Here is a 27,203-nt window from a genome sequence, read left to right on the forward strand (position 1 = left end):
CCCCCCCCCCCATCTGCTATCCACTGCAGCACCTCCCTCCCGATGCACTGGTGGAAGCAGGAATGGGGAAAGGGGAAGGAGAGGTGCTGGGCAAGCAAGGGGTATTGATTAATTTACCTCAGGTCTCATGACTCTAGCACCTCTGATATGATGACAGAAGTGTGGGGCCCCTAGGTTGCCCCAAACTTGCTTGAAAATGTTTGGGGACCACTGGGTTACGGAAACGCTACAACAAGCCATAACTTGTTCTCCCTAAATAAGCCACTCTGTGAGTAGTATCCGGAGCAGGGGACAGCTGGCTGCACATGCTGGGTTTTCATGTCATGCAAGCCAGACCATCTGAGGTGAGACTTCAATCTCTGTCACACTCAATTTTTGTCTTGTGTCCCTCAAGACATTGGAGAAGCCCAGAATCCTTCATCTTTGTTTCCCTTTTTAAATTGCAGTGGAGCCTATTTTGAGATATCATTATAGCATATACATACTTTATAGGTGTTCTTTTTTGTGCTTGCTTGTTTTTGGGTGTTCATAAAATCTAGCCTATATAAGGTTGGAAAATGAGACCTATTTGTTTTGCAGTTCTCGCACAAGCCTAGGACTCTTTAATGAAGGGGAATAGTAAACAGCTTCAGATTGTGCCTCTGGTGTCCAAAGTGATCAGCATATTTAACATGCTCAGCATGACTCTAAGATATTACAGCTGATAATAGTTGTAATTGACTTGCAGGCTCCCCACCCCGGAACAGAGGGAGTCATCATGAGGGCAAACTGTAAGACTTGTTAACACAGGGAAAGTACAAAATAAGTTTGGTAATACCAGTTGAGAGTTAGTATGAGATCCAATGGAATGAAACAAAAATATAAGAAATTGTAGGGAATTCTCATAGAACTGAAGTTCTCGCAGATAGAGTGCAAAGTAAATATGGGCTATATACAAATATGTGGATGTCATATTTTAAATTGCCTTTCTCATTAATGCTCTCAAAGGCTTAGTTGCTTGAATAGGAACTGCCCAGAATTACAACCCTGTTATCGAGACAGGGTGGAGTTAATGTGTCAGAAACATTAACATTTGCATTTCTGTGCAAAAGTGTGAAAAAAAGGAAGGCTTAGCTGTTCTGGAATGAGGATGAGCAGTGACAATTGCTGTCTGCTCTCTATTTCACTTTCCTTTCCCACTTTTTCTCCACAGACCCCATCCCATTTATTTTCCCTGTGAGTAATTGAGGTAGACCACTGTACTGCTGTGGATGGAGAGGATCAGTTGTAATGCTGCCATGGTTTTGTATACTCTTGCTTGTTGTTCAGGTAGATTCTTCTTCATGAGTAAACTTTGTTGTAGTTATTAACACAGGATCCAGTCCAGTGGGACTTGAGCTTTCTGATCTCTCTTTTAGCTTAGATTCAGGGTACATGTATATTTATCCCATACTGTTTCAGGCTTTGCTAAACGCATTGATGTTTCACTTCAGAGCACGCAGCAGCTGAGAGCATAAAAATGACTTCCTTACTGTAACACTGGGTCACCTTGGTCAGGTCTCAAACTTACTGTGCTATTCCCTTCCCTGATACTTCATTCTTTCAGTATGACTCAGATGGAAATGTTAGAAATCCAAAATGCAAGGTGTTAATTAATGGAAGCTGTTGAGTACAGACCTACAGATAAGACCTTCTCCCTCTTCCCTGGTGGTCTTGAACAGGGCAGTGATTTTAATGAAAGAAAGGCTTCCTTGTAGTTGTTTTCACCATTTATTTCCCTTTTTACAGAAGACAGTGGTCACAGAGTGATCATTTAGCAGCTAAAATACACATTCAGGAAAAACTGTGGAGTAATTCTTCTGAATCTGTCCACTTTAAAATGTAGGTGGGAGAATGCATGCATTTTCCCAATACCAAGTAACTGAATGCCAGTTTTCTTGGTAGAAAGGAAGGTAAGGACTTAAGGAGTAAGTCCATACATTTAAAAAGATAGCATGTCAAGGAGAACACCTAGCAAATAGTTTTTTCCACACCACATATTTTTTCATGTGTGGTTTGTTCAAACATGTGCAGTGTAAGTGTTAAATCCCAAGTAGGCTTTGCTATGCATTTTTGATAAATATGTAGATTAACTGTCCGCATATTAAGTCAAACATATTTTAATGTTATTCACATGCAGCCTCAATTTGGATCAAATTGGAACAAATTTGAAACAAACAGGTTTTTGTGGGAGCAGAGGATTTCAGCTTCCCTGCATAACCATTTTCCTCATAAAGTCCCCCCACCCCCGGCTGCCTGGATGGAATTTTGTGGGAAGAATAGGCAGGAGGCTAACTTGCCCCTCCTCTCAGACCATACCACAGCCTCAGGCCAAACCAGGTCTTACAAAGGAGTAGTCAGAGTAAGCCACACTGCTCTGTTATGTGTACTCCTGCCTCCCCACTGAACAATCTCTTGGTGGCAGGCAGTGGTGGCACTGATCTGCACCATGGGATGTCATGTTCACATGAGATGAAACATGGACAGGACCCTTATGTGTGCTCTGACTCAAACATTGACTTTGTCCTAACATGAAGGTCTGGGCATTGCCATCCCAGCATTTCGGAGCCTGATGAAACCTGGTGCCTTGCAAACTGTGTAGCATGCAGGTGCATAGTGTAGAGAGGCTTGCATCAAGGGGCTGAGCATTTTCACCTGTCTTTCCCCGCCCCATCAGTTTGGAACCTGATAAAGCTTGCTGCCTTGCAGCCAATGCCAGAAGGGGTGTTTGTGGGAGAGAAGAACTGAATAGTCTCAGGATGTAAATGTACTGGAGGAAGACTGGCAGTCTTCCTATCCCAGTGGAGAGCTGGGAGATGGATGAAACCCAGGTGAGAGCTGGAAGGAAGTGTGATTGCTCTTTGTACAAGATTGTTTTTTTCCTATTAGTTTTGTCATAGCAGGACATTTTTTATTTATTTATTTATTTATTTAGAAAATTTCTATGCCGCCCCATTCACCGAAGCCTGTATTGATTCATTAATGCATATATACTTTATCCTATATTTTGGTTTATACAGTGTCTCTGCTTGTTGGTGCCTTAGTTATATGTAATTGTTCCTATTGTATGTGATATGTTGTGAGTAACTTTTGCCACCTTTAGTACTGGGAAAGCTGAAGGCAAATAAACAGGAGTTGAAAGAGATGTTTTCTATTAGCTTTCTCATTGATCCAAACTGTCCCTTTTGTCAGTGGAAAGACTCCTTGCATTTACAAAAGGCATCTTGGATTCTGTAGAGGTTTCTTGCTGGAGGAAGAGGATGGGGAGATCATGCTTGTCAGTCTCCCACCCCATGCATAGTCTTGTAATGGTCTCTGCGGGGCACTTCATGCTGCTTTGGAGGTTTTCCGGAGATGGCTGCAGGTGGAAGAAGGATTTCGGCCCTGTTCCTCCAGGACAAATTCTGCTTTCAAATCCTTAGTCTGAAAATGCATATTCTGTGATTTTGAAGAGTTTTGTGGTTAGATTGGAACCATCTTGTGTCCTTGTACATGCATGCACTTTCTCTACTACCCTGACATTTTAATGTTTTTTCCAGCTTTCTTGAATATAATGTTCTCCTTCATCTTGTCCCATTCACAAACAAAAGCCCATCTAAGTGATGCATGGTGGGGTACTGAAATTAGAAAACTAAGTTCACTGTTGCCACCTAGGGCCTGGAAAGCTTGACAATGTAGACTCCTACAATATTGGTCTAATCTTTTGTCTTTAAGTTGGCATGCTCAAAAGAAAAGCCTTAAGATACAGCCTCTCAATTTCTGAGACAAGATGTTTTTGAAGGAGACCATGCTATTTCCCAGAGGGAAGGATTTAAGTTACAAGTGAAGTTTTCCAGGCAGCTTTGGTTGCATTCTGAAATCCAATCTGCCTGTTGGCTCTAGAGACTGTCTCCCTTCCCCACTGTCAGGCAGAGCTATATATGAAATGTTCCCCCCTCTTTTTTCTTTTAAGGTTTGAAGGGAAATGGGTTATTTGCACAGAATGGCCGCTTACTATGAACTACATTTTCTGTTTGCAAAGAGGTAACCTAATATGGCTTTTCCTGCTCCTGTTTGTCTGTTTTGAGTTTCGTTGCTGTAAGATTCCGGTTACTCTGTCTCCTTATCTACAGCAATTCCATGCTCTGAAAGACAGGGCTGTCAGCAACATCTTTGCCCACAAGTACACTTTAACTCCAAGTTTTATACCTGGTTGTTTGTTTGTTTTTTAAAGCAGCAGGGGAGTCATAAGTAGTTTAGCTCTGTGATGCTATTTAGTTTGGACCAAGCAGGAAAAATGTGTTTCTGTATCAGTTGTGTTAGCTAATTATTTGGGATGATATGAAAGAGCTCCTTAATATTTGTGAGTCTTCAGGTCATAACTGAGTATAGAGATAAATAAATGGATATTTAAAAAAAAAAGTTCTACCCCCTCAATTTATAGGCTCTTGATACAGATACTTAAGAAACGCGTGCATTTGGAGCTCATATAAGAACAAATAATCTGATAAAGCCCTGATTCCTGGCTTTCATGTTTGCCTTTCAGCACAACAGGCAGAAATCAAGACGCAGTTGCTGCCAGCTACCATGCTCCCAATAATTTGACACACACACATCCTGTGCTGCCCTTCGGCCAGCAGTCGCTGCTCCTGAAACATTGCTTCTGCTTTGTCCCATCCACATCCCCAAGCTACTAAGTCATGTTAACACCTCAAATGTGTCCAGCCTTAGGGATAAAGTCTATTCACGTTGCTACTGTTTTCTATCTTGAAGTGTTACCCTTTCCCCCTACCCAGAAAAGTGGAATTAATCTGCAGTGTTCTGACTGTCTTCTTTCCCTCTTCCTACAAAACAGCACACTGAAGTAAAATGTGAAAGAACACACAGGCTTGTCAGTCGCCAGCAGGACCGCCTCCCCCATAGATTGATGTGTGCTGTTAAGCAGTCCATATCTAGCATTATGTCCAGGAAAAGCGAAAACCCCCATTAAAACCAAATCTCAAATCTAAAAATCCTCTGAATGGTTTGGGGGTAATCAGAAGGCTGGCTTAATTTTCCTTGCAGTCGTTAATGTGCTTCAGCCACAGGCTCAAATTATTCTAATGGCTAGGTCAAGTCACGCTGCACTGTCTGTTAAGCATTGGAAATAGTTCAGCAGTGACTCTTCTGGTTTTTGACAGATAAAGTGTTAATCTAAGTCTGTGTTGGAGTGTGAGAGGGTCAGTCCACTATTCTTAGGTAAACCAGTCAAGCCATTAGGCTAACTGTGGAATAGCTGTTTTAGGAAAGAAGATGAACTTTCCTTTCAGCTTTACATACAGCTTGTTTCTTTGTAGACACTATAGATTTTTTCAGCATAGAAAGCTCTCCCTGCTCTGGGTAAAAGACTTCAAGATGTAACATGACTATTCCTTTGTGTCAGCTTCAGGAAACTCCTGCAGCAGCTGACGTACTGCCAGTAGATTAACTAGTGATGGATCTTTTTTTTTTTAACCTCTAGCTACTTGGGACTCTGCCAGGGAGAGAACTATGTTTTGTTTGTCTGCACTGAAGCTTTTTCCCCCCCCCCATGCCATTGAAAATGCCGTGGTTTCTGCCCTGTACTGAAATGTGCTTTGTGTATGTCAAAGTACAAATCCTTTGGCTCCTGTGCTGGTTCAAAACTTTAGTGGCTGTGTTTATGTATTACGGAAAAGGAATTTCTGCTCCTTATCCTCAAAGCTGCAATATAACAATTGCCCATATTATGGACAAAGGGTGAGAAATAGATTTTTTACCAGAATATGGGTTTTGGTGCCCATTGCAAGCCATTTCCCCAATTCACTAGCATATTAAAGAGGCAATGGTGGAACAGAATCCTGATCTAAACAGCTTCTTCCAGGACAGCACTAGTAATATGTCTTGTTTCTGGGCTATTTCTGCAGAAGTAACATTTCTTTCGGTCAATCCAGGGACTTCAGTTCAGTTGTACTTGTTCCTTCCACTGAATGGGGTAACTGGAACATGTGCTCCTTTTTCTTTTTTCTTTTTTAGTGTAAATTAATAGTAGGGCTTATAGAGGAGTCAAGGACCAGCCAGTGAGGATTTAAGAAAGGAGACTGCTTGCGTACCCTGTCTGTTCTTTCATTACAACCTTCAAAATGATAGGGCATATACATGATCAGCCCTGGTACTTCTTTGTTTTAAACCCCATATTATTAAATGTGCATTGCTGCATGTGAACTGAACATAAGTATTAAAAGCCAGGGAATCCAGTATTTGCCTCAGGACAATAGTTAAAGCATAGGCAAGTGAAGTAATCATGAAAGAGTAATGTTAGAGATAACTGTTCAGCTGCTTAGCTCTATATATGATCTGAAATCTGCAATTTTCCTAAATATATTAACCTTACACTGAAATCAGTGGAATTTACTGTTGAGTAATATGCTTAGGATCAGGCTGAGCACTCACCATGACTAGCTTTTTCCCCTCTAGCAATGATCTATAGGTTACTTAACTTGGTATAGTTGTATTCGGTACAATGGACCTTAATTACATTTGCACTCCAAATGTGCTCAAATCATAGCAGGAATATGTCCTTTGTTCCCTCTCATCTGTTTAAAATATCACAAGAGTTAGGAAGTGACACAGCAACCATGTCACCCTCATGGCAACAAGCAGTCCCAACTCATTTCCTTAACTCTAGGTCCAAGGAACTAGTGGGTTTAACCTGTTGGTATGGTGCTAGAAGTACTCTAATGATGGCATTATTTCATGTGGCTTGACTCAGATGCAGGCAACAGCAGGGCGGATTTGGCAGGATCAAGCTTTTCCCTGGCTGCTTGCGGGATTTCAAAAAGAGCAACTCTGGAGCTTACGTTGTCGGTTTGACTCTGCTGTTCTTTGGCAAAGCAGTGAGCAAAACAAGGGCCACCAGAGCTGTTTTGTCTGTGGACAACATTGCAGACTTATTTGTTTGCATTTGGAAGGCTGCTTTTGTTGCTTTAGCAGTAGACGCTATTTTGAAAGCAAGATTAAAGTTCCCAGAAATGCGTAGTGCCTGGCTTCCCCCTGTGCTGTAGAGAGCAGTTTGCTTCTCAGTATAGAGAAAATAAATGGGCACGTATCAGTTCTTAGTTTCTGTGTGGCACTTTGCGCAGGAGCCTTCTGCAGTAATACGCATTGGTGTGTAGGTCACTCCTGTCATATCAATAAGGGAGCTCATTTTGATTTGTGGGAAAGCTGGCCCAGTGGCTAATTTCTAAGAAACTATTTGCTTGCATGGAAGTATCTCTCTCTAATTCTAGGGGTATATGTGTTTGATCTACAGCTATTTGCCCAGGGCCGATATTCTGCACATCCTCAGAGATCATTTTTATAAAGCTATTGCTTCAGTAACATTCTAGTACTTCGGCAGCCATTATACACTGATGTATGCCTTGTTGGTGATGGAAAATGGTGTACACCAAGACTTTGCTTATTTCTTTTTGGCTCCGAAGAAGCGATGCCTCCACAGAAGACATATTTTGAATTTGGCATAGAAAACCTGCTGGTCTACAGAGGCAGGAGCTGTTGATTGCTACTCCTGCTTCTTGTCTGAGGGGGTACAGAGCTATGCGTAATGCAAAGGGGCGGCACTGCTGCTGCAAAAGGGAAGCAAAGAGGCTGTGGAGGAGACGCTTCTCTAGCTTCTTCCGGTGGCTGCCCTCCTTTCTTTGTATGTTGTGCTGCTCTTTTCATTGTTTTATGATGTTTAATGATAAGACTTCCTGGAAATCTTCTTTCCTGGCATCTCTGCTTGTCACAAGAGTGTGCCAGCGTAATTAACACCCCCTGCTGCATTCTTCTGATTTCTAGTGGAAGACTTTCTGTGGATAGGAAATTGACGTGGACAGTTGCCTCCCACCCTGCCAGCTTTCTTATCAACTAGAATCTGATAAAATGTTACAATGATGAACATGAGTTGACATGTTTGTTTTCATTTCTCTCCCCAGTTATGAAGATCAATGATGTAAACCATCCATTTGAATGACGCTGGACATTTACAACTGGAATTGTTACGGAATAAAAATAATTTAAAAGGGGAGTCAATAATGGTGGCTTCTGACTGCAGAATGAAAAGGTTTTGGCTGCTTCTCATAGTTAGCTTCCTGCAGTGTACAGAAGGTAAGTTATGTTCAAGTGTAACTTCAAAGAATAAGCTACAAAAAAATCAAATTTGATGGCTCATTTATAGAAAGCCCTGCATGTCCAAAGGTCAAGATAATAATCCATTTGTATTTCAGATATATTCTAGCAAGATGCCACTTAGGTAGACTTTTTGACTTATGATGCAATATTTTTGAAATGTTTGGTGTTTAATTTCTGTATAAATCAGTGTTACTAATATTACTATGCACTAGGTATAGAATAAGTACTTTCATAATATTGTTTGGTTAAACTTTTTGTGTGTTTTTTTTCCTGTGCCTTTTTAGGGTACATTTTCTCCTCTTTATGAAAATATTTTTAAATGTGTAATTCTAAGTCATGTTATGTAGCACAAGTGTTTGCTTAAGGGAGAGTGTGAAGGAGTTATTTGCCCTATACACTGCTTTTAGGCTTTGCTTTATCTATGAAGCAGTTGCCATAAAAGCAAAATAGCTCCGTGTGTGTGTGTGTGTGTGTGTATGATCAAGTGATGCGTGGCAGTGAAGCATCACTTCTAGCAAATGGAAGGCTGGATTGCCTGTCCTTGGGTGGCTGTTGGTTTAGTTTGTGGTGCCCCTTCCTTCACAAATGCTTTCCTTGCATAACCGCAAACGGCAAGTTATATAAAAACAAGACAGAGCAACTTTAAATATGGATTATGCTATGGAAGAGTGGGTGGTTGGTCCTCATGTGACTTTCTCATTTACTAGTCCTACTGACAACCTTGTGGCAAGTTGTTAGCAGTTGTGAGCACTCTCAGGTCATGTCAAGGACTCCACCAAACATTGTCTATATAACCAGTTGTATAAATTTCAGAACTGGGTGGATAGAGTTGAAAGTGGCTCTGGTCATAGTCAACTTAAGAATCTCTGCAGTTTGGAAAGTTATTTACTATTGCATGTAATACCTGAGGCTAGAGATAAATAGGAAAGAAAGGAAAAGGCTCCTTTTGCTCTTTCAGAATAAATCTTACTAGCGCCACAGACCTTGTCCTGCATATATTTCTCTGCAACAACATTGCAAGATCCTCACAGCACTGACTGCAGTGTCTCGGTTGCGTGGCAATTTGATGGCATAGATTGCTAAACAAAGTTGCTGTTGAACCTCCATTCATTGCCACTAAACTCCACTGAAATGAATAGAGGTTGCATGGCAGCAGTGCCTTGCAAGTTGAACTACTCAAACAGCAACCATCCTTCCCTCTCTTAGCTTATCTGAACTGCCTGAAATGTGATACTGTTCTTAGGAGCATTTAAATATCACCAGGGAATGGTTTGACTAGCCAAGTTGCAAAATATGCTTTTTAAAACAAAAACAAAGCACCCCCAAAATTGCTTTAGCTAATCTTGTCAGATGATCTACAGTGTTTACAATGCAAGGTGGTTACGTTTTTCTTAACCCTGCCACACTTCACAATTAGGAGACAAAGTGGTATATCACTAAATATTAAAGCAGTGTGCTACAGTAATGAAATGTAATAAACTGTTAGTATTATTTGATCTTATCTGGCCAGGGCGGCTTATTTTATATTGTATTTTTTGGATTTTTAATGTTTATATTTATTGTAATTTATATTATAATTACTTCTATTTATTGTTGTAAGCCGCCCCGAGGCTTCGGCGAATGGGGCGGCATAAAAATGTTTTAATAAATAAATAAAAAATAAATAAACTATTGGATCTGGACCAGCATGGCTTATATTTGATACCTTTTTCTGACAGTTACAGTGCAATCCTCTGCATTGTAGATAGGAAAAGTCCTACAACTACCAACATTTTCCAACTAAACCAAGTGATTAAAGTAATTTACTCTTTATCAGCCCTGCCTTTCTCCCAGGGCTGTTACATAAATTGCAATAGACCCATTATGTTGCCTTGAGATCCTTGGAAGAAGGAAGAATAATTAATAATATATGTATCTAACAATCTGATCTTACGCATATTTATTCAGACATTCCATTGAATTTAGTGGGCCCTGTTTCCAAGTTAGTATGCATGAGATTGACAGTGTTCAGGGCTTTAGTTCTCTGCCAAAATGCTGAAAAATTTTAAGAATATTGAGCTTATAGATCATAATAGGGATTCTCACAGTTATTTTATTCTAAGACTTCAGAGCACCCCAAAAATACTGCTGTTAAAGATCTGTGAATACTGTGTAGTCACTGTTCTACATAAAGAATCCTTGGTTCTGCTCTTTTGTCAGTATCACAGTTCATCCCAGTCTAGCTTTCACCATCATGCACTGGGGAAGAATACAGAGATCTACTAGTTCTGTGGATGAAGTGTCAGCCCCTGCAGAGAAGTGAAGGGCACAGGATGCCAAGGGATTTGTTCCCAGATCCATCTCCCTAAAGTGTGCTGAAGAATAAACACCAGTGTTTACTTCCATGAATATCTTGCAGAAAGCTTTTACATTTGATATCTATTTAGTTTAATGTTGGCTCTGTTCTAAGACACGGCTCATGGGCTTGAATAGGATTTTTAAAAAGCGTAGTAGCAACTCCAATTTAGATTTCACGGAATGTAGACCAGCAATCTCTCTCAGGGGACATTGCCCTTCGAAAGCTTGGTTTGCCTGACCAACTTTTAAAATCTTCTTTCTCCCTCACCCCCACTACTCAGTTGGTAGAATTTTGGAAGGCCAATTCTGACCAGAAGTGTACAGTTCTCACTTGTGGTTTCGTTAAATGACAAGGTATGATATGCTAAAGTAATTTGTATATATTGCTGGCCATCTTGTCTTTAATAGTGGATGAAATTTTATATTCCTGTGGAAGCGCAGTTTACATGAGAAGGGATGACCTTGTTAAAGGCACCATTTACGAAGTAAAGAAGTTAGAAGTGTATTAGGTGCTTAGATGCCTACATGTAATTAGTAGCTGCCCTGAAGAATGACTGTTCATAGATGTCCAAAACAAAACCATTTTATGATTGTTCTAGTATTTTAAAGGTGTTTCCTATTACTAGAACAGCATTAGAAAGATAGGAAGCTGAGTTATACTATGTCAAACTGTTTATCCAACCAGTACCGTCTACTCAGGATAACAGAGGCATTGGATGGTCCCAGGTTTTGAACTTACCCTTTTTCCACTACCTGCAATTTAAACATGGGAATTTAACATGGGACCCTGATCTTTGTAGGCTCCTTCCCATTTCAGTGGATAAGTGCAATGAACAGAGGATGTCATATAGGTCATTTTCTTCTGCTGAAAGAAATGGAAAGATAATCAACATAGCAGATCTCAACGTAGTCATGAAGGTTCCTGAAGCCAGAACAAATATCTGAACGGGTGAAAATATGGCTAGCTTTTTATTTTAGAGTTTCACTGCTGCAGAAAAAACCCTGTTTTATCTTAGTGATACTTTGATAAATATTTGAGCTTAGCATCAAGTAGTGTAGATAAGATCTGTAAGAAGAAAGAAAAAAGATCAAACTCAAGCTGTTTAACAAGCAATATTTAGTAAGGAGAATCTCATCTGTATAGTATATGGAAGGGGGTAAAAGCAACATGATGAATTTCTACCATCTTCAAACTAATTTTTGTTTCCATTTGTAGCTTTTCAAATTCATGTTGTTTTCATCTCTTTTATTGCTTTTAGTAGCCAGTGGATGCCAGAGGCAATACTTCATACTTCAGCACTGAATTCTTTCTAAAAAGCCTACAGTTCTCACTTAAAACTGAGAAAAAATTGGGGAGAGGAGACTGGATGGAACCACATTAATTACAAATTCTTAAAATGAATCAAATATTGTGGTTCTCTATTATGGAAAGAAATACTAATACTTGGTAGCTTCAAACCAAGGCAGAAAAAGAAATGTCTTTATTAGATATTCTTGCAGGTGTTCTTTCTGCTTAACAAATGTGTAATAGACTCGGGAATGGCTGTTCTGTACCATACAAAAAAATGTGAAAAAGCAACAGGGCAAAGGTGAATATGGGTAAAATTGTGTTGAGGTGGATATGAAGGAGAAATCTTTTCTAATTAAACACAGTTTAAGGAATTGGGGTATTGTATCTGGTACAGTTAAAGAAGGGCAGAAAGTAAGAACTGTATGTTACAAGCAAGAGCAACCCTGACATGCAGGCTGTTTATGAAGAGACCCTTCATTTGCTAGTATTTAATTGCCTATTTTCATTACATTACAACTGGGCAGTGAACTTCTCTCTCGAGTCGCCAGTTCAAGACTTGCCACAAACTTGACTCTTACACTTGCACCTTCAAAGGTCCATAAAGAAAAGACAAGTCAAAGGAGGAAGGCTCATTGGCCCAGGGTCAATCAGATAATCATTCATTTGAACCTGGGTTTTCTTTGAAGTGTTTCACTTTGTGCACTACACCCTTCTATATCCTAATTATTAAAGCATAAACCAAACTTTGAATTTTGGACTTCATTTCCTAGTTGTCATTAATAAAATGAGAGACTATTATAAATGTTAAAGTAGGTATTTAAATATTTGCAATAAAAACATGTGCTGAATCCCAGGGTGTTATCTGTACGTTTTTGAAAGCATTCAGTCTTTATTTTTTATGTTCGCTTTATGGGAAGTCTTGCTCTGATAAAACTAAATATATGAAAGAAGGGGAGAAAAAGCCTTTTTATAACATGCCAGAAAACTGCCTAGGGGTGGAGAATATGATGATCCTGACAATTTCAGTTTGTGAGCTGTCATTATTTATGCTTCCCTGAAGCAAATGATATTTAGGGCCTTAAATAGACATCTTTTGCCATTGGTCTTCAAAGTATATATTATATACAACTTTGCTCATAATTTGAGTTCCACCATTCTGAATCTTGAATTAAAGGGGACAGCATAACTTTAGTTTTTAGTGCTAGGCCATATGTTAGGTGGCTGTAGTCCTCTAAAGCATCGCTTCATTTTACCTCTTTCTATTGTGATGACTGAGTTCAGTTTCTCCAGGAATAGTTCCATGAGCAATCCTTAGGATGAACTTGAATCAACTTAACTACCTTGGTTAACACCAAATTGGTTATGGGAATCTTTACTGTCATTTCTAGTCTAGATTTCACTCTTATAGTGGTTGAAGTTGACAAAATGACAAAACAGGGAAAGATGAAAAGGTGAAAGGTTCAGGAATGTTGTACTGGCATGAATATAAGTGTAGCTACTACACAGATGTTCTTTGAATGCCTCGTTATGTTTTCCATAAGATTAAGTATGGCTTTATAATACTGTAGTACAAGTGTAATTCAAGAGCCACTCAAAAGTGTGTGCTATGCAGGCTACAAGAAAAATCAAAGTCATGAGTTCTAGAATGTGGGGTGACAGGGAAATGCCTGCATTAACATATTTGAACAATCAAATTTATGACTGAATTACGAGTTTATATTTCCATTTCTTTGCCGCCAATTAAAGTCCCTAGGTGGCTTGCAAAATCATCAATGCATTTTTAAATGTAAAACAAATTTAATTTTAAAAGCCTTAACATTTTAAAAATAAAATATAATTTCAAATCAAGTTCTACTGAAGTCTTCTGAATTTACTATCTAATAAATTAGCTTCGGGGAAAAGTTCAGTACAGTGCAGAGTACCGCAGACTAAAATTACAGAATGGAGAAAGTTTTTTTTGGGTTTCTTGCAAAAGGAAATGTCACTCAGATACACTAATAAATAGAAAACAGATGAAGACATCAAAAAGTAGCATAACTTTGAGAAAAGTTGAGAAAAAGATGGTTGCAAATTGAGAAAAGATGGTTGCAAATATATTGTAAGTTACACAAGTATTTTTCGAACCATAGTGGCTTGTCATCAACAGAATAGATTATTCTGTGGTGGTCTTATTTCTATAGTATTAAACAGTTTTTGTTACTTAAACAGGTAAATGAGCTAGTAAAGTTCTCGGAGGATTTTGGGTGGCTAAAACTTCATTTATCTAACAACTTTGAGAACACTGCAATGGGCATTTCATGTTTAGGCACTTTGGAGCTCTTTTTGCTATAGTGGACTGAGCTTCACATAACATTGTACCACTGTTCATAAAGAATCAGTTACAGAATTTGCAACAGAATTTGCTTGGGATTCTACACTGAACAGTTTGTATTTGTTCATGTTACAGAGTTAAAAGGAATACATATTCATCTCATCAAAATCAGTTACTGTCCCTTCTTGTCTTTGTCCTCTATAAAATCCTACTGATTTTGGCAGATTCATTGAGTGGTAAAGTGTTGCTGACCTTTGTAATGTTCATCTGCAACATTACAAATTGTTTTCAAGTGCTACGTTAGCACCTTATTTTATTTTTTATTCTTAGCAAAACAAAAACAAAATTCAAGGCAAACTTTGATTCTGTAACTATTTAAGCCAAGGCAGTAGTAACCCAGAAACTCTAATGGCAAAACAAAAACATTGCTGACTTAAACTGAGCTACCCAAGGTTTTGATAGAGTCTCAAATTTTCTACGTATAAAAAGGGAAGCTGAGCTTTTCTGCTAACTCTGAAAATTCTATTGTACTAGAGCTTTTTGTGATTTCCTTTTCTCGAACTACAGGCTTTTCTTTGAAATATAGTAGTACCTCTAAGTTTGCTGGGTTGGTCTCTCTCTTAATATGTGCATACAATTTGTTCATGCCTAGGTGGTATCAGTGATGTTATTTTAAGGAAGGAAAAGAAAGACTTTGTTCTTTTACAACAAGAATGAGTGATTTGAGAGAGATGAGCAAGTGCATACATGTGTTTTTATCTTAGACTGTGGTAATCTGTAGATGAACCCTAGCTGTTTTGAAATGAAGAATGCTAAATTATTTCCATCTAACTTGGTGGCCTGCCTTTCTAACTGTGCAAGAGTGGCAGGAAGAAGAGTAAACGGAGCATGTATTGGAATGGTGGAATTTGCAGCACAATGCATCTAGAGCTTCCAGGTTGAGGAAGACCAGTCTGAATTTATTTTGTCATGCCATCTCCAGCGAGAATGGAGAGTTGCCCTCCTCTCATCTTGATGCTAGAGATATGCTTCTCATTTTTTCTGACTTTGTTGTTGAATGAGAATCTTATTGGAACAAGATGTTTCAAAAATGAATTCTAATCATATAGTTCAGATTCAAGTGTATATTTGGTATCATAATTCTGTTTGGGAAAATGAGGTTTTGTGGCCATTTAGAACTGATTACGCATTTCAGTGGGTTTAAGATAAATCTTCTCTTAGTAAACAGAAAACTAGAGTTTGTTTCTTGCCCCTTCTTATTACCTAATTTGCAACAGATGAAGCTGGCATGTATATAGGTTGGAGCATGGAAAATGGTAAAGGGCAAATTGGCGGTTTGTGATACAAGTTACTGTCCATTATGACAGACAGATTCTTGAAAATGTATTTTTTATTCATTTAGTTTAATTAGTAATATCCTGCCTATCTTTATCAAAGTGTACCTAGGATGGTACCTAAGTGTACCACAACAGAAAAACCACCACATATCATAAGATATGCAGTCATAAAAAGAAACTTGATTTCAGTGTTTAAAAGATTGTAGGGTTGAGGTGTCATATTCTATGTAACCTGTTATCAAGTGAATTATAACTAAACTTCACGTTCTATTTTGAATAACTTCTTTAACAGATGCATGGTTTAGAATGTTTTTATTGCAATGAGATAGTGATTATTAAATTAAAATAAATTAAGCTGTCTAGTTAAGACTGGATGTATTATGACAGTACAATTGTTTCCTTAAGAAGGACACTTCACAAATTATAAAATTATAATAATTTTCTGAATTTATTCTATAAAGGACTTTTGGTCACTATGGGCATGTTCTTGCAGTATAACTACAACATTTAAGTGATTCACACATGCATAAATTTCTGTTTACTCAGATTCATGTACCCTTGATTATAGCCATCTGGCTCAGAGCAGGGGTTTCATTCACTCAGTAACTGATCATCTTCTAGTCTAGCAGACATGGCTTTACCAGCCTCCTTAGAAGCAGAGAGGAGCCCTCCCTGTGGATGTACAATAAGAACCAATGACTACAAAATCATCCAGTGGCCCTTTAAAAGGAGGCAATCAAAGAAGAAGTCCATATCTGCCGGCCTGTATAAAACTGTAAGAATACAAGAAGAATCATGTAGGATCAGACCAAGGGTCTGCCTAGTGCAGTAATCTGCAAAAAGCAGGGCATGAGTGCAGCAGCAGCCTCCCACTTCTGTTCCTTACCAACTGGTATACACAGGCATGTTTCGTTTGGCATTGGAGGGTAGTGTACAGCCACCAGGACTAGTAGCCGTCAATGCCCCCTTTCTCCATTTTGTCTTACTCCCTTTTAAGCCATCTAAACTGGCAGCGATGACAGCATTCTTGTAATAGCAAATTCCGTAGTTTGGCTATGTGAAGAAGTACTTCCTTGTATTTATCCAAAACTTTCCATCGATTTGTCAAGGGCCCTACCTATTGGAGGGCCCTTTACCTCATTGGCTGTAATCTTACTTTACCGGAGATGAACTTGCCTTTTGAGTACCAGCGCTGCAATCCAATTTCCTAGGGAAGTGGCAAACCAGACTAGGACATGACATCTAGTTAACCATATATCTACTTGACCAATTGCTTTTAATGTTCATTAATGTTGGGTTGAGCTTGGTAGAGTAAGTTGTACTGCAGCTTTCTCATAAATTAACTGTGCTTTATAGTGAGGCCACCAGAGCTTAGCAAACATTATTTGCAGACCATGCATTCATCACAATGCTTCTTTTCTTTCTTCATACATCATAGCTGTCAAGTGCAATAAGATGCTATCAGGAAGCTCGTTTAATCCTTAGATTTCTCTAAATGTAGGTTGTTTGTTTTGCTGGTTTTGTTTTCTGTCTGATCGCAGTCTTAATATATTATGGGATACCTGCTTTATTTACCATAGAACTACTGTATTTCATTCTCTGTGGAGAACTGCTAATGGGCTCATAGCAGAGACCTTCTGACAGTGACTGGGAAAGTCTTTAGTGAGAACAAACTTTGTCCAGGTGTGGCTAGAGGTGAGTGCTGATCACCCTGTTTCTGGTCTGAATAAATCAATGGGATGCCCAGCAACAAGCAGAAGTTTACTTTAAACATAGTCAGGGATGTTAAGCAACAGTAAAACCCCCGAAACCATTTAAATGACAGCAGCTGACTGTTTGAATTAACTTTCTATTTGGCTTAATTTGGGGTCCTAATTATTCCTAACTTACGTGAGTAGATTTCAATTATGTTATACTATGGGGATTTGTAGCTAAGGCAACTGAAGGAATCATTTTACTAGAGTACTTTTGTTCAACTGCTTAAGGCAGGTTAAAATGTGAGGATAGAGAAATGGAACCTCTTTCTAAGGCTGAAAAACAATTATTTCAAATAGCATCAAGGAAACAAATATGGTGAAAATGAAGTTTGTTCCTATTTGGCATGTATTCTGATGGTTTAAAGATGCCTTGTTTATGTGTCATATTTATAATCATGATGAATTATTGTCATTTCCCCCTCCAAAAAGTGTATTGCTATTAATGAGGATAAAAGGCATAACACTTCAAAGTCTAGCTGAGTGCTATAATTTTGTAACTTTACACTGCAGTTCTAGGCACTCCTAGTCAGAAACTTGGTGCTGCATTGGCATATGTGTGCTGCTATATAGAAGCAGAACATGGAACTGTAGCTGTGTGACATGCTAAAGTGCATGCATTCACACATTTTCAGTTGTCTGTCTATAGGTATACAGGCATCCTTTGGTGTCTTTGGGGTTTCACCAATGGATGGGGAAGGCTACCTAGCTCTCCTTGCCATCTGTCTGTCTCTGTAGTTTTACTATCTTATTCTTTCTAGCACATTGGGAAGGATTCCGGTAGCTTGCAGAGCATTTTGAGCAGAAAAACATTTGAAGGGTTAATCTGTCCTTCCCTGCCATTTCTTCATTGACATTATTGTCATTATTATTGCAACCATCATATTCATATCTTACCTTTTTTCCTCTTGCAGAGAACCCAAGATGGCTTACATAGCTCTTCTTCTCTTCAATTCTCTTCTCTCAAATTCTCTTTTCTCCCCCAACCCTCCTCTCTCCTTTCTGTACAACATCCCTGTATAATAGGTTAGGTTCCCACTGAGTGACTGGTCCAAAGGCACCTATTGAGGTTCATGGCCAATTGGGGGTTAAAACCCAGATCTCTGAAATTCCACTCCAAGACACTGCCCACTGCTCCGCAGACTCCAAAGGCTAATTTCACATTTTAAAATTTGAGAACAGATCATTGTAGGATTTCATCTAATTTGGTTGATTAATCCCAGAATGCCACTTTTTATTTGGATAGTCATAAAATACATTTGAAACTTGGGTTTGTTTAGACTTTTGCATTTACATTTCAAAGATCTATGATTTTTTTAAGATCAGTAATGCTTCATAAAACTTCATTTTTATTTCTGAATAGACCAACTGGTCTATTGGTATACCAATCCTAATTAACCTTATTTTAAAATCATAATTAACATGTAATGACCATCATGATGTCAAGTATGACTCACTCAGCTTACCAAACCATAAGAATAGAAGGTGACAGAGCCTACATTTTAAAGATAGTGACCATTTCACTTTATATTTTATTTTCAGAAGTTGTATACTACTCCATATGTAGGCATATCCTGGAGTGATAACAATAATTAGAAATACAGGTGTCTTCAGTAGGCACTGAAAAGAACACAGTGTTGGAGCTCTGGGGCCCTTCATAAAAATGGTGGACTTCAGCTGGGCTGTGGGTCCATGTGGAACCACCAGGAAAATGTCTTCCAATGACCTCAGTGACCAGGCAGGTTAATCAAGGAGAAGGCCCTCTCTCCAGTATACTGGACCCAGGGCTGCTCAGGACTTTGCACTCTAGCACTGGATCCTTAACCCAGGTCTGGTGGAGAACAGCCATTCCAATTTCTTCAGCAAAGGTCTTGACAACCATTCTTAATATCTTGCATCAGCTCCGGCTTTCAGACCAGACTTAAGGTCTGGGTCCACACAGACCAAATTGCAGTAAATGAGTCTTGAGGTTGCAGGTTCTCGTAGCTGTATCCCTCTGGTGAAGCCTGTATCTCAGTCCTGGAGCAGTTGCAGCTGGCAAACCAATTCAATACGGTAAAAGTTTCTCCAAGCCACTGCAGCCTTCAGGGACAGTAATGGATCTAAGCATAGCCTCAGAATCTTTCAGAGGAAGTGTAAACCCACCCAAAACTTTGAGCCTATCTTCCAGATCTGAAAATTTTTCACAAAATTGATTCCTTGTTCCAGACTCTCAGGTATGTAGATGCCTAGCATTTTTCATGGTGCAAGCTTTAAAAAACCTCTTTGCAGTTCTACAAGTTGCTGTTTGCATATTGTCAGTTAATTTGTGTGTTGTATCAAACTTAACTGAAATTATGAGTGTGGTGCAGGCCTTTCCTTCTTATCAGGGACCTGCTTAATGATTTTCACTTCTTAGTTTATTTACCCTTCAAGCCTGAATCTTTGCCCCACCTCAACACTCCGTATTTCTTCTTACAATAGTAAAACAACTTTCACCATATAAGCAAAGAAAGCAGTTGCAGCTGGTGCCTGCACTGTGCAAGGAATCTCCATGTCAGCAATCGGACATGGTATTCTTTCGGGGTATCTATGTTATCACTGAATATGAAACTGTTTCCCAATGACAAGCAGATGGAATGTTGTGCTGAATGTGTAAATTAGAATTATCACATCTAGCATTTCTCTTTGCCAGGTGCCAGCTTGCTGCTGTGGCTCGACACTAATGTTGAAGGGGTGCCAGGAGCAGTTTTACTTGCTAATTATCTCATAGCATCTCGGGCAAACAGCTTGCCCAGGTGTTTTCAGAAACACCTAGCAGGACAGTGCAAGGCTGCAGGTGGTCATGTAGTGATAGGAAAGCATACAGAATGCTGCTGCTATCTGCATCCATCTGTGTAATTAAACTCAGAATTCTTTGAGCCTAGAAATGTATTTGAGTGGCAGCCTGACTGTAGTATGACTGGGGGACCTTGTTCTTCACTTAGGTAGGTCCCCCTGATTTTTTTTCTTTTTTTTTCCAGCTTGTTTGAAAAAAGAGAATGTGAAATGTCTTCTGAAAACTATTAATGGCCACATGTGTGTCCTGTCTGCAATATAGATTCTGAAAATGGAAAAAAAGTAATCGAAGTTTGTGTTAAAACAATTTTTACATAAAATAAATTTAACAGTACAACCTTCTCACTGCTGCATACAGAATAACAGCCATACACAAATGTACAGAGGCAAAAATTATATTTTTCAGTTTATTTGAAATAAGTAAAAAACAAATGTTCATATACATAAGGATTTGAAAACTGAAATAAGTTGCTTAGTGTTCACGTTATCCTCAAAAAGTGATACATAATCGCATACTTTCTTTCAATAACCTTTACAATTACCTGATAGCCTCTTATTTCAGAATAAGTGGAATAGGAAGGATGATAAGAGAAGAATGACTTGTGAGTTTACAACTGCAGTAACAACAGCTCACAGAAAGGATTCTACACCGTCCCTCAGATCTCTTCATAATTACTTTAAACGTGGTTTCTTATTTCTGTACAAATTTATGGATTTGTGCTAGTAGGCAAAAGAAGTGAAGGTCAGCACGTATCAGGATGGCAAAGTCCTGGAAAGCTTTCGACCTTTCTTCACTCTCCTCCACCAGTATCCAAATTTTTATTTCTGCAGTAGTGACAAAATGGTATCATACTCTGTGAAAATATTAACAAGAGCTAACCTAACTAACGTTTGAAGAAATGTAACAACAATGATAATCCAGTACTCTATAAGAATCCTTGGTGATACAGTGTCCATTACAGGATAAGCAGTGTCTTGAACGCTCTTCCTGCTTTGTTGGCTTATTTAAAAAGAGAGAGAGAAAGAGAGTATTCCAAGTTTACCATGTAAATCACTAGGGCTTTGGTTAACAGTAGCCAAAGTTCAATTGGCTTGACAGGAAAATGCCCACAAGCAGAATTTATTAAGGGTGGTTTGACAAAGGATGGGAATTTCTCATAATAGACATATACATGTGTAAATTAGGGTCATTCTGTACCTTAATTTCAAGCATGACTTCTTGGAAAAATAGTTCCTGTGTCTGGTATAGGCTGTCTAAAAAGACAATGAATAAAAGACTTTCTAGATTCAATCCTATTTTTAAGTTGTGATACTGATAATGCCAAGCATGTTTAAAAACAACTTCAGCCCCATTTTGGACAGGATGGCATACTTCATGAAAGCTATATCTGATAATTCAGAAATAAGAATATGTAAGAGAAAATTAGTTATGTTTGCAGTGAGTAGTAAATGAAATAGTGGTTAACTAATTACTCTTTTGAATTGCAAAATCTTCAAATGAAGTAGTTTAAACATTACAAAAAATCTGGGGTGTGTGAGGAAGGAAACACAATGCATTGAGTTGGTATGCACACAGAAGAATTTAAATTTCTTTTTTCCTGTTCCTTTTCAGCATCTCATTTAAATGGATTACATAATTTTAGTAATGGTGCTATAATCTGCCATTGACACAAAGGAGCCTTCTCTCTGAAGTTCTTTCCATGCTAGCTCTTTGTGGGCTACAGTTAATCACCAGCAGAATACAACTGAGTTGATAACATTTTTATAGTGCTTTTAAAGTTGCTATTATAGCTCACTTTAAATGGCACAGTTGAAAAGAGTCAGTTTTGAGCACTTTGGGGGGAAAAACCCCTCTCTTTTCTTTGTTATAATCTAATATTCCAGAAAGATGAATTATCCCTCTTCTGTGTTTGCTAATTAATGAGATGCAGTCTAAGACATTTTATAAATTCCACTGTCTGATTGTTATCCGTTATGCATCTTATGTGGTACATGCTTAGGCCCTGTTGTGGGTAATTCAAAAGTAGGTTCTTTTGTACTTTGGGTTTGTTAAATGCTTGCATGCAGGGTATGCATTTTTGATTGTATTGAGTAACCTAAGGGAATAAACTGTTATGAAACATTGGCTCAGGTTAGCATGCCATGCCATGATTTGAGCTAAACTTAATTTAGAATTCAAATCATGGTTTAAGATTCCAGACATGCAAGCTAACCAAGATTAAATTAGTAAGCAAGTTTCTTCTTTCATTCTACTTTTTCACTAGTTCCAATGCCTATGCCTTATCCCATTGATTGCAAAGTAATAATAGATGTGATGTTGCATTCTCATTGTCCAGGTACTTCTGGAGAAAGGCTGGTTGAAAATTTGTTGGCTCACATCTAAGCAGATCTCTGAGCAGAATTAAGCTTAGTGGGTTGCAAAACACATTCCTGCCTTTTCACATTTTAGTCTCTGGTGCTTTTCTTTCTTCCCTGACTTGGTATTTTTCATAAATTATTGCAACTGTACTCTGTACACTAGGCTTAAACCAGCCTTCCTCAAACTAGTACTGTCCAGATGTTTTGGATTTCAGTTCCAATTAGTCCTAACAAGCCAGTGGTCAAGCATACTGGTAATTGCAGTCCAAATCATCTGGAAGATATCAAGTTGGTCTAAAGCATCATAATGTAGCATAATTCGCTTTCCAGTGTTGCTGCTTCCTCAACTACCTTCCTTTCCTGTCTGTAGTACTACACAGCTGTAGCCATTCTACAGAAGCCAGCAAAGATCTTCTTAGAACTTGACCTGCGGATGATTCTTGTTTGTTGCATTGCTCAGCACAGCTACCTGCTGTTACTTTACATGCAATCTCCTATCCAGCTGAGACAAGGTGAAAACACAGTTTTGGATGTACCAATAACATGTACATTCAATTTTTGAAATGGCTTGATCCTTCTTTGATTTTTGGATAGTAAAGTGGCACAGTATGCTTGCCAGCTGGGGGCAAGAAGCCCCCAGGTGGCAGGAGCTGGCACTGTTGAACGTGCTTTGCAGCTTCCATGATTGGAAGCACATGGTCTGTAGAAAGCACAAGCTTTATCTCTTCTTGAACCTCAGCTTGCATAGTTGATGATGATGGTTAACATAGGGTGACTTTGATTGCTTTATCTGCCATGTCTGTGGATTCATTGTTCAGAGTCCTGAGCAAATAAGCACTGAATTGGAAACTAAGGGCCATTCCACATGATTTGTACCATATAGATGAGGATAGCCTTAATCCTTTTTTCCTCATTAAGTCCGAGTCCTGATTTGGATGGGGCTGTGGCACTTCAGTAGATGTTCTTCAACTTCTTTCCAATTTAACCCCTCAAATCCTCCCAAGTTAAAAGAAGAGAGGAAATCTCCTTATACTCCAACATGGAAATCAACACATTTCAGATAAGGTATTCCTAGATTGCTACTGCAAAGGAAAAAGCTTGCTGTAAGGTGCAGCACTGGACACCAAGTAGTAGTTACAAGCTACTCTTCAACTCAAACATGGCTTTAGAAGAGGCTGTAATCATAATTGTGCATCCTCAGAAGACTTTCACTGGAAAGCAAACTTCAGGTATTGAATGATAATTAAAAAGTGGAGAATAAATCTTTGAAGTAATACTTTAGCTCTGCTGCTATGAGTTCAAAGAGTAAGGCAATTGATCATTGTCCAGTTGAAGCAGCTTGAGAATGGTTTCAGCAGTCCAGACAGTGATAGAGTGATAGGTAAGTTCTCTGTTGTGGTTTCTGTGCATCTCACATATGGACCCTGTGCACATGTGTGGAGCTCATTTGGGAAGATTCCAAAGCTGATTAATTATTATTCAGTGAGAGCCCAACCCTTAGCTATGCCTGGCATGAGGGGAGAGACTCCCAGCAAGAACTCATTTCCTCTTCAACCGTTGTCATGTGCATATTGGGAAGTTCTTCCAGTGCCACTTACTGATACAAACCATTGTTTGTTCCTCTTCAGCCTTCTAGATCATTGTCTTTAGCTTTTTTTCTTCCTTTGTGTTTTTTCTTCTGTCTCTCCTGCCCAAAAAGGCAAATACATTACTTTCTGGCTATTTTTCTTGCCTTTTGATTGGTGTTTTGGCTACCCTTTTTTTCCTGCTCAAGAAAATGGCCATGAAGCCTCCATTCCAGCTGTGTGGACTGTGGCTACAAGCTACCACCTGCAGATGGGCACTCCCTGTATTTTTTTCCTGCCTTGGAGAGACCCATGTTTACTTCTCCTTCCACTGCCAGGCCTTTACAAAGCAGGTGAGGAAACACTGGGCAAGACCACCTTAAAGAGGAACTATTGAGCTGCGCTCCCCCCCCCCCTCCATGCAGGCAATTCTCCTCAGTCATCCACAGAGCCTTCATCTGCTCTTCCAGAGAAACACTCCAACATAGGTTCTCTTGCAAACTGACCCAATTATTCAAGCACAGCTTCTGTGATAAGACAGGGACAATGGAAAGATGGTGACCCAGAACTCTCTTCCATCCCATATTCAGTTATCACATCACAGTTGCACAGCATTTGCCAAGTCAGCTGAGTCAGGCCCTGAGTCCTATGCCTTGACATTGCAACTGACTTCCACAGACAGACAGTCAAATTCCCTACACTCCATATAAGTTGCCCTATGATTTGCCTCGCGCCTCAGAGGACATTGGCCTTTTCTCCGCACTAGTCTTCCGCATGGCCCATGGGCTTAGACTCAACCCACACCAGGATCCCGGCAGGCCAAAAGATCTAATCTTTGCAATTACTTGTGCTCAGACTACTGCAGCAGTCACCATATCGATCCTGCCTACCCTGCTCGATGCGGTATATTAGAAGTGGAAGTCTCCTGTATCAGTAATTCCCCCTCATATACTTGAAAGAATGTACAGGGTACAAGAAAAAGAGGTGGAACTCCTTTTTCAGCACCCACACCCAAATTCGGTCATTGTTGAATCCTCTCAAGGTCCTTCCAGGAGGGAACAGTTTACCCTGGCCAGTAGAGAAGGCAGACCCCCTTGATGCAGATAACTGCTGATTCTATTCCTCTGCTGCATTATCCATCAAAATGGCCAATTACCTAGCCATTATGGTTGGGTACCCCCTAATTCATTGGGAAAGGGTGGCTTCACTATGCTCATCTCTCCCTAAGGACCTTCAGGACCTAGTTAATGAAATCAAGACTGAGACTACTCACCTTGCATGTCATGAGATCCACACCGCTTGAAACCAGGCAGAATGTGAACTCAGGAACATGGCAGGGGCTTTGGTCTTTGCCGCTTTGCATGGCTCTGTGCCTCCAGCCTCTCCATAGAGGCAAAGGCCAGGATCGAAGGCATGCCCTTCAACAGTGCTGGTCTGTTCCACAATGGGACTGATGATCATATGAACTCGGTCCAAAAAGCAAGAAACACTGACCAGTGAATGGGACTCAAACCCCTCCCACGAGACCATATACCTCGCTTAAGTGGCAGCAGTTTCCATTCATCTAGTGGTCTTGCCTCCACATGACTGCCACGTCCCAGCCCTGACCTACCTCCCAAGGCTGGCGTTCTGACCCCATAGCACATCCTTCCCAAACACACAGACATCAGGAAGAATCAAGGAGACACCTGAGACTCCTCCAGCCTGTTTACTGCTCTAAGCCTAAGTTCAATCACCATCTCCAGCCCTTTTTTCCCACTCTTCGGCTGCCATCACCCAAGATGGGTTCTTTCCATCGTATGCCATGGATACTGTATTGAGTTTGAAAATCTCCCTCCACTCAATGCCACTGAAAGGACCACATTTTCTGGGACCCTCTTCAAGAAATCTCCCATTTCTAAAAGGGAGCAGTAGAGAGGATTCACTCTGGAACTCCTGGCTTCTGCTCCAGATACTTTATGGTCTCAAAGAAAGATAGCCGCCTCCGAACTATCCTCGATCTTAGGTGGGTAAACGATTATATCAAACTCAAATGTTTTAGGATGGTCTTACTTCAGTCCATCCTTCCACAATTATGTAAACAGGTCTGATTCACCTCTGTGGACCTTAAAGACACACATACTTCCACACTGATATTGAGGAGCCATACAGGCATTTTCTCTGCTTTCAAGTTGGAGATAAACCTTTTCAGTTTACCATTTTTCCTTTTGGACTTCTTGTTAACACCACCAAGGGTATTTACCAAGTGCATGGTTGTCATCTATGCACATCTTTGCCTCAAAGGGGATCCACATATATCCCTATTTAGAAGACTGGCTTATCATTGCTCCATTCTGGAGGGCCTCCCTACTAGCCACTGAGTCCACATGTATTCTACTTACCAAACTCAGTCTGTACATGAGCTATTCTATATCCTATCTTTCTCCCACAGGTTGCCTACGCATAACTGTCATTCATCAAGTGGTCATCTGTGCATTCACACACAACCAACCTGCCATCCCCACTGTGTCTCTTGATACATACCCCTTACTCTTACAGGTATCATGCTTGATGGTGGTCTCAGTTTTGAACCAAGCTCTTGGTGGGAGTTCCTCTCCCCATGCCAGGCATGGCTAGGGGTTGGGCTCCCGCTGAATAATACTCAGTTTTGGAATCTTCTGGAATGAAGTCCATGCATACATGTGGAGCCCATATGTGTGAATGCACAAATGTTTCTCCTCTGTTTTTGCCTCTGCATTAACAACGGTTAGTCCTATAAATAACACACGAGTAATGAAAATGAAGGTGCCTCATAACTGACACCCTTGAACTGTAGTGCTCTGAGGGAGCTAGGAATGTTGCTATGCTGGTTGTTACGCACTACGCCATCTTACTTTGTGTGCAGCACATTTTACTTTCTAAGGGCCATAAACTTGTGATCAGGAAATAGTAGAGATGTTCTTGTAATTCAAATATCAGACCTAGTTTGTTGGGAAATACTGGATGATTCTCTAATGATGTGAGCAGGGTACCTACGGAGTCCACATCATTCTATTGTTACATTGTATGTTACCCACAAAGCTATAGAAAGACAAATACTTGCATCATGTTCCTCTTGTTAATGAGACTTAAGGTTTTTATATGGAAAAGGTAATGCATATCCCTTCATTACAGACATAGCTTCTGCCAGCAGTTGCTGTTTGTTTTTCTTAATGATGTGTGTTTGGAATCAACAATCTCTAAAAATTGTATGTATTTGCATTTAAAATTGTAAATATAGAACACCTT

At 39.6% G+C, this 27,203-nt stretch overlaps 1 protein-coding gene across 17 annotated transcripts in view; it reads left to right on the forward strand.

The window, feature by feature from the left end:
* ADGRL2 (adhesion G protein-coupled receptor L2) overlaps positions 1–27,203 on the forward strand; it is a 425,162-nt gene that overhangs the window by 231,480 nt on the left and 166,479 nt on the right. For all 17 annotated transcript variants that reach the window (XR_006414954.1, XM_044432483.1, XM_044432481.1 and 14 more), the window contains one exon: positions 7,971–8,142. Coding sequence is in view for 16 of the 17 variants with exons in the window: in XM_044432483.1 (XP_044288418.1) it covers positions 8,070–8,142 (73 nt within the window). In the remaining variant the exon portion in view is untranslated. The remainder of the gene's footprint in view (positions 1–7,970; positions 8,143–27,203) is intronic.

This window comes from Varanus komodoensis, unplaced genomic scaffold (assembly GCF_004798865.1).
Source record: "Varanus komodoensis strain SLA01 unplaced genomic scaffold, ASM479886v1 scaffold24, whole genome shotgun sequence".
Classification (NCBI taxonomy): domain Eukaryota; kingdom Metazoa; phylum Chordata; class Lepidosauria; order Squamata; family Varanidae; genus Varanus; species Varanus komodoensis.